The following is an 8,636-nucleotide window of genomic DNA, read 5'->3' as shown; positions in this document are numbered from 1 at the left end:
ACTGGGTATGTCAACCTGTATCATTCAATATCACCAAATATAAAAATATAATTGACTCATACTAATCTATATGGCCCAGTATCAATTCTTGATAGGACTGCTGATCAATGTGTACAAGTATTATTTGAAATCTTGAGTCCAGGTATTATTTGGAATTTTGAATCTTTCAACATCATTTTTTTTTCTTTCAACATCAGCTTTCCGGCCTTGCAAAGGGCTTAATCAGAGGAACATCCACCGTTCATGACAAAGTTAGAACACCAACACCAAGAGGGCACTAGTTCTCCATAGCACAAACTAAAGAGGAGAATACAAAATACCAGATAATAATTGCAGGAATTCAAAAATAAATTGAAAGTTCTTAGCTACAAAAGTTACCAGATGAAACTGTGAATTGAAAATGTCTGAGATTGCTACTTGCAATGATAACATAACGTAACATAAATAAGTAACAACATTTAGCTTAACTTTTTTGTTGACCGAACTTGACACAGTGGAACGAAGCACATCCAACCTGTTCTGTCTTTTGAGGTTACAGGGAAAAGAAATTTTCCTTGTACAAACCATAGGAAGCAAGGAAGCACTTACTAATGCAAATAATTGTGATTTTCTATGTTTGTTGCGAAATTGGTAGGCTATGAACTATGAGCACTACAGCACAGATGTAAAAATTGCTACTAATTGTATATTTACACACACCGAAAACAAAACATTGAATAAACAAGTGATTACTTCATTAATTTGATGTAGAGCAACTGTCAATCTTAATCACCCTTGTATTGTATGAACCACAAGAATTACATTTGTGGTAAAGCCAGTGGAAGCGAGATTTGCCCTTTTTGCCACAGTCATTACATAGGATATCCTGGAATTATCATAAAGTAATTAGTTTAGTATCATGCAAGGCGAGTAAAGATAGTCTTTTGTTACCTGACATCGATCCCGGTACTCTTCAGGAAGTTGTTCAGCAGCCAACAAGGCATCAAGCATGCCAAAGTACACCTGAACAAGTACACAAGTACTTCTAGTTAGAATAAATGAAGAATAATGCAGAATAATATGTCGTCAAGCATGCCCTAGCAAACATTTGTGTAGTTTCAACTGTCATGTTAAGCACTTGTAATAGGAGGTTCAGCTGTGTCCTCATGTCATATGACCTGATAGAACTAATAGGAGGTTCAGCTGTGTCCTTATGTAGTTATTACGCATATGACCTGATAGAACTCTGCCTATGGTTGCATGCTACTAAATCCTTTACATCAAATGGCCCCAAATGGAAGAGGAATGTCCTATTTGCTTAGCTAAATTTTGATTTATCACATATGAAATGTGAATCTCTACCAATCTACCAGATGATTTGGGGCTAAGTTGTGGCTTTGAAATGATGAAGAGCATATTTAAGACCACATGCTTTGTAGAACAAAGAAGCAATTAGAATGTTACTCAGATGCAGTGAAAAATGAGCAACCATTCTTGCACTGTTTTGAACTAGTTGATACTGCAGGTAAAGATGCAATATCACAATATCAGAACACCTTTAGGAAGTGTGTTAGAATTAGTTGATACAACAATCAGAAAGAGGATAAGCATAAAATGCTTACATATCAAATGGGTGAAAATTTAAGAAACTAAAAGTATATAAACCTTGATATACAAGAAGAAAATTGCGGGAGTAGGGTGGGCATTGTCGTAGAAAATATTGCAGCAATAATTGCAGATCCTGATTGGACCCAAGATTGTTTGTGGGATTTAGGATGAAGGCAGGTTCAAATCAGCTAGATCGTTCAAACCAATTGTAGGATGGGTTTATTTCAAACAACTAGAAATCAAATAAAAATCGGCCATGATTGAATCAGCCAGGATCAATGGAAAATAAGATGATATTCATTCAGGCTGCTATAATCAACTTGGGATTAGTCATTGATTCTTTTTTTGAAAGGAAAAGAGAACATAGTATTAGATTACAGCGTCAGAATAAAATTGCGCTACCAAAGAATTAGCAATATTCCAGAAGAAGGGAAATGTGTGTGATCTCTAGCAAGTTTATGTGCTACAAAATTGAGGTCTCTAGGAATATGGGAGAGATTAACAACCTCAAGAGCATCAACTAGAGACAAAAAGTCCCCCAAGAGATTCCCAAGGAACCAGGGAATAGGTGTAATTCCCTTGGCAAAATGTTGGATTTTGATGATCAGTAAAAAGACAAATTTTCAAGATTGTGGTTGATCTGAAATGGAATCAGTTACACAACTCATGTTGGAAAGGCTGAATGAGTCAGTAACAGAATGCTAGAGAAATTGATAATGTTATAGGTGCCAGTTTAGATGATGAAATCAAATAGGAATTCTGGAAAAGTGTGGAAATTATCATTAGAAAAATGCTAGTAAGTGATGAACTTTTGCATTTAGGAGGATTCAATGGTCATATAGAAAAATTACATGGAAATTTTCAGGGTCTACATTGAAGTCAGGGATTCAAGGTTAGAATGAAGCAATGTATAGAATTCTTAACTGTCACATCTTACCATCTAATTGTCAACACACATTTTTTTATTGGGCAGAACATTTGATTACTTGGAAGCAGACAAAAATATAGTGTTACTCTGGCATGGCGATTATCTTATTTAAAATAAGGACTCATATATTGACATGCAACAAATAACTTAAAGATTCCAGAACTCCAGCTGAATTAGCTATGAATTTAGCTTCACAATTGAATAAAAACATTAGAGAATGAAACTTCTAGAGAATGTTATATGTTGTAAAAGAAAGAAATTAATGCTATCTGACAATAAATCATTTTTATTATAGCATCTGACAACACAAAAAGGGTAACAATGATGGCATGCATACAAGTTGATTCAAATGCATGCTGTGCTCATGCACACACATCTCACAACCAGAAACCAAATTCGCCATTAATTCTATTACAGTGATGTGAAATTAAAGGCATTATGAATCATCAAAGGATCATATCCAGCTTTTAGTTCACTCTTCTTTTTTTCATGAACATACTTATAATTCACAATGAAACCCTCAAAAAGACCTATAATGCAAATGCAATAGAACTTTGCTCAATCATGGAAAACATGATGTTATCTTACAGCCATGTCTCCCAAGGATTTGCTACAAATCGGACAGGTGTAATGGCTGCAGGTGTACGCCTAGACAAAAATAACGAGAAAAATGCTGGTTATCAATCAAGTTCCTGAATCAAAGACATGCAAGACAACAACATAGCTAATAAAAATCCTCAAAAGAAAAAAATGACAGGAATACGAACATACTTGGAAGCATGCTGAATGCATGAAATGTCCACAGGGTAGAGCTCTTACAGCTGCACTTGATGTAAATAAAAAATCACAACAAATCGGACAGTTTGTCTCTAGACCTTTCTCCCGGCATTCATGCTCCTTCAATTTCATTCCCAAGCAACAATTGCAAGTCATACAATGAAAAAAATCTGTGCCAAGCCCTTTTCCAACACGACACAGGTTACAAAACGGGCAGTGGTAGACGCTTCTGAAATACAGAAATTACAGCATTAGCTATATGTTAATAGGTGACGAGTGATGCTGGGGTTTTCACATTGAGAATTGTGAAGGAAATTATTGCAGCAAGATCAAAATTGTACCAGCATCATGTTTCAGGTTTGTTCTAGCAGAAGTCACTTAATAGCATCTACAAATTGGTATTTTATCAATACACAGTCAATCTAGGAAACATAGTTCTGCAAAGAGAGAGAGAGAGAGAGAGAGATCAATTTCTGCCAGAAATAGACAGTAGTCAACAGGGATTTAAATCTCAGTCTAATACTGGTTTCTGCGACCATTTGGACCCATATGATATCAGTATATTAAGCAGTGTACTGATCTGTACTACTAGGTATAATAAAAATCAATTGCTGACTAGCAACCTATATGGTCTGGTCTGGTACCGACCTAGGTCAGACCAGTAAATCAGTATTTGATCCCTTAGTTGTGTATAGGACGTTTCTGTTTCTCTCTGAGGAACTTTAAAGTTCAAATCATACAGCAAAATGTTGCTATGCAGTGGTTTAGTATCTGAATTAATACATTCACCTAAAAGATTATTTTTTTATATATGCATAGATAAAATGTCTATATGCTCAAGATGGATGCAAAAAATAATAAATGATTCTTCAGCAATAGGCATAAGAAGTCAAATAGAACTTATAGAAATTCAACCAAGGAATAGTAAAGAAAAAATAAAATATGGGGCATTTACTTTTCCTGATACCAAATTATGCTACTAAGAGTACAGTATTGAGCATCAACCTCTCATCATCAAAAAATTTGCAGATATTGCAATAGTACTTTGCCATCAAGAATCCATCACAGGAAGGTGTCTTGCAACATGTGCCAACTGGTTGAACTTTCAAACAACGCATACACATCATTTCAGTTGTTGCTTTTCTGCGAAGGACAAAAAAGGATGATCAATAAAGAACCAAATTTTGGCATTATAATACATTGCAATGTCAAGGTTATAGCTAAGGAATCCAAAACTGTTAGTCCTCCAAATAGCAACACCATAACAGGATGTGCATTCCACCATTTGAAAACTTCAACAAAAATCCTTGCATATATATACACACACACATATATATGTATATATACATGTATATAAATTATATATATGTATGTATACATGTATATGTATATATATATATGTATGTATACATGTATATATACATATATATGTATATATATATACATATATATATATAAATTCACATACATATACATATACATATACATATATATGTTCCTAGCGGATTCTAAGCTTGGGGTTGATCTCTTTAGGGGATCGGCCTTCTTGAAACTCTATAGGGATTCCCTCCTCCAAGTTGCTGCTCAAAGATTGCTAAAAAGATTCATCTATTACTTATGAAAAGATGATGAATACATGTAAGGCTTCTAAACCCCAACTCCTAATAGGACTCCTACTCAAGACTCCTACTTCTAACCAACTCCTAATAAGACTCCTACTCTAAGAAACAACCTCCCAACTAACCCTAACCCTAGCCGGCCTCTTCATCTCTTTAATAAGGGTCGGCTAGGTAGGTTTTACATGAATGCCCCTTTCAATAAAATTCAATTAGGACTCTCCTAGCTAGAGTCCTAACAACATATATATACATATACATTTGTATATACACACACACACCCTTTTACTAGTTGAAAAATGCCTGGGACACCATAAAGCAAAAGGTTTTATCAGCCACTGCAAACAGCTACACACACTTAAAAAGTCAAACATGATCTAGCATGGCATACATAGGGGTCTAAAGATCGCACATAAAAAATAAGTCAAGGATGTATATGGCTCTTAAGCAAGTTTCAACCTTCTGGCATAGGGCACAGTTTCTAAAGACAACCTTGTGGCCCACATGTTGATTGGTGCAAGCTGGAGAGCCCAAGTGGACAATGTCCTATATGGAACAAACCACAACCCTCGATCCACATACAATCCAATTGTAACAATCATCATGAGCGAAGATGAACCAACAGCCAATAGAGATAGGACCAAACAAGGTTTCAAATTTCGATCATACATCTAGTTTTTACCATTCCAACAAGTATCAGCATCGAAACATATAGCTTGATATTGGAACAAAATCATTCTTCTATGTTTTATTTGTTATTTTATTCAATGAAATCAGATGGTCAAACCAATGTATTGCTAGTTCAATAGGTTATTATTGAAACAGTTATCAAAATGAGATTTAAATCATTGGTGCCAATGTTTTCAAAAATAGAACTAGCCATGCTGCCAAGTACTGACTACAACATATTATATATCATACAAGTAAATATAGAAGCACGGCAAAGGGTTGCACAGTGCTAATGTGTGAACATGAACCAAAATTGTATGGCATACATTGATATGCAAGGAATTCAATTTTGGGTATTAGACCAATATAGGCCGGTCCATTGTCGGACCGATACAGATCCACTCCATGCTGGTACCATCAAATGGTATGGCGGCATATACTGCAGTACCATTTGCTGGTTTGAGGGAGGGAGCAGGGTAGAGGTAGAAGGAAGAAGAAGACGAAAGAAGGAAGAAAAAGGAAGGTAAGGAGGAGAAGACGACGTGGAGGAGGAGCTGAAGGAGGAAAGGAGAAGATGTACCAGGTAACCGTGGATGAGGATGGCGACAGGCAGCGATGGACTGGCGGTGATGGGCAGTGTGAGGGGCTGACGTGGTGAGAGATTCTCGAGAACCGTGATGTGTGAGAACTGAGAAGTGATTTTTCTATGGGGAATCTTAGGTGCTCCATGCAATAATAAAATGTACATAAGAACTTAGCCTTAATGAAGGCTTGCACAAAATCCATTGTATCAACATTTTTAGCAAATCAATTTGGTTATATAAATTTCTACAAACAAATTAACAAATAATTAACATGGAATGATGGAACTAGAGCCAAGCACAGTTTCATGACAAATTATACATGGAAAAATCTTTTTAGCATAATTAAAGATGATACCTGTCCATTGAATGATCACTGACTTTGTCATGGCAAAATCTGCACGTGAACAACTTGTTACAACATGCAGCGAGGAGTTTGCAGTTCCTCTTGTAATGCTCGCAGCCAAAGATTTGTTTCTCTGGATCCCGAAAGGATGGAGAGCATCCAGGTACATCTTCTCCATCCAAAGCTTCCTTAGTTCTGTCCTGAGGTAGTTTCTGCTGAGCAGCTATCCAACGACTGCAATGTCCAACCAGAAGTTGCTGACTTTAATGTATCGACATTAGCATGATAAGTAGCTCAAAAAACACAAACCTTGTCATTAAGTTTTGTATAAGATAAGCCTTTCTTCGTGGATCAAGCGTCAAGTCTCGTGAAACCTTTCGTATCTCTGATTCCAGCTCATTCTGGTTCATCCTAAATATATCTTTCCAACCAGGTTTGAACATCTGGTCACTTTGCTCGATACTTTCTTCGTAATCAACCCCTAAGTGGATGCAACAATAAATCATTTATATGGGGACAAAATCAGCATAGGCCTAGGGGCATAATTTCCACAACATTAAGAACCATAGAAAGTACAAATAGCAAAAGATATGATTAAATAAAAGACCTTTCTGAAAACTAGAACTCCCTGTTGCATCTGTAGAAAATGAGGAAGTGTCCTTCCACCACTCATTTAGCCAATCATTAAACATGGTATTCTTGGTTGCCTGCTTCCATGTATCCATCATCTTATTCTGTTCCTCTTGACTGAGAGCAGAAGTTACCCATGGTAACATTGATTGGAGGACCTCTGCACCTGTTGTTCCTATTATTCGTCCAACAATCTTATCTTGCTCATCCACTGAAAAATGTTTGTCAAACAATGGCCATAATTCAAGCTCTTCTCTGAAGACATGATTATCAAGAGTAACTCGTAGAGATTTGCACATTCCTTGAAGCTTGGTCACAAGCTCATTATACTTTTTTGTCCGATCAATTACATGAAGAGAAGAGCAGGACTTACTTCCACTTGCAACATCTTTATTGTTTTTTGTTCCCAAGCTATCATGCAGTTGTGAAAGCTCAGCAAGTACTTCTGAAATATCGTTAAATAGCTTTTCTTCCTGTTTGTGGTCAAGGGTGTATGAATGACTCACGTTATGAAGAGTTTCTCTTGATTCTAAAGCCGGGAAAACAATGTCATCCTCAGCATTACTATGAGCTCTATATAGACCCCACAATAAGCGAAATCTTCCACTAAACTGCCGAAGAACGATTTCATCATAAGGTATAAGGTTTCCTGATTCATCATCCAAATACTTCACATCTTTGCTTATGGCCTTATGAAATTTAAATATGTTGTCGATTGGCCTCAAAGTGGTCTCTCTACTATATGAATTCAATTCCATCTCTGAAATAAAGAGACTGGATTTTAAGTAAGGAACAGACGGATTGTAATATGAGAAAAGCAAGGACTTCGATGCCTCAGGTGAGCTTAATCCAGTGTAACTGTTAGCGACTGCTAGCCCTGGCACACAGCAGGGCTTTTGGCTAGTTGACATGCCTTCAAATTCATCACTTTCTAGACTATTATTCTTGCCAGAATTTCCATATGATTCTGTGAAGTTGCTTCGTTTAACAGGCCTAGCAATGTTCTCACCTTCCAGAACTTCTATGTCTTTCTTATAACCAACTAGACTAGCATATGCACAGAAATCTTTACTGCAATCTTCTTCTGATTCAGTATTGTCTTCTAAAGGAAAGCAGCTGAATGCTTTTGAAGTGAAGCATATGAACTTGCCAGAACTGGTAATAGCATTGCTCCTACCCTTGCATGCCCAACCAGAGAAAAGTGTGACAAGTCCATCTTCAGATGGCGAGGCTGTGTCATAAAACATAAATTTTATATGGCCTTCAAAGAGTGCAGTAAAATGCAGCAAAAAGTACGAGTACAGATACACACGAGAATAACCCAACCTGCTAGATGCATATTCTGGAGAAATGAATTTGCCTCCTTATCGCTTAAGTTTGCAACAAACCATGGCAGAACACGCTCTAACAATTTCAAGGGCATAACACACAAACCTCTAAAAAGCAGCTTCCGCTGCTTCTCAGGAGAAAAATGCATCCTGACAAGAGGAAGAACCTAAAGA

The 8,636-nt window shown here is 36.7% G+C and overlaps 1 protein-coding gene across 1 annotated transcript in view; it reads right to left on the bottom strand.

Moving 5' to 3' along the window:
- Nucleotides 1–382: 382 nt before the first annotated feature.
- The window catches only part of LOC135597222 (zinc finger protein BRUTUS-like), a 32,509-nt gene continuing 24,255 nt past the window's right edge, over nt 383–8,636 (bottom strand). Inside the window, exons 6-14 of the mRNA XM_065089888.1 lie at nt 8,461–8,629; nt 7,112–8,365; nt 6,814–6,985; nt 6,517–6,738; nt 4,298–4,435; nt 3,287–3,521; nt 3,104–3,163; nt 931–1,002; nt 383–865 (exon numbers count right to left, since the gene is read on the bottom strand). Coding sequence (XP_064945960.1) covers nt 737–865; nt 931–1,002; nt 3,104–3,163; nt 3,287–3,521; nt 4,298–4,435; nt 6,517–6,738; nt 6,814–6,985; nt 7,112–8,365; nt 8,461–8,629 — 2,451 coding nt within the window. The 3' untranslated portion in view covers nt 383–736. The remainder of the gene's footprint in view (nt 866–930; nt 1,003–3,103; nt 3,164–3,286; nt 3,522–4,297; nt 4,436–6,516; nt 6,739–6,813; nt 6,986–7,111; nt 8,366–8,460; nt 8,630–8,636) is intronic.

This window comes from Musa acuminata, chromosome BXJ1-11 (assembly GCF_036884655.1).
Source record: "Musa acuminata AAA Group cultivar baxijiao chromosome BXJ1-11, Cavendish_Baxijiao_AAA, whole genome shotgun sequence".
Lineage (NCBI taxonomy): Eukaryota > Viridiplantae > Streptophyta > Magnoliopsida > Zingiberales > Musaceae > Musa > Musa acuminata.
Note: the sequence above shows the minus strand (reverse complement) of the source record. Positions and strands in the feature narration are given on the sequence as shown.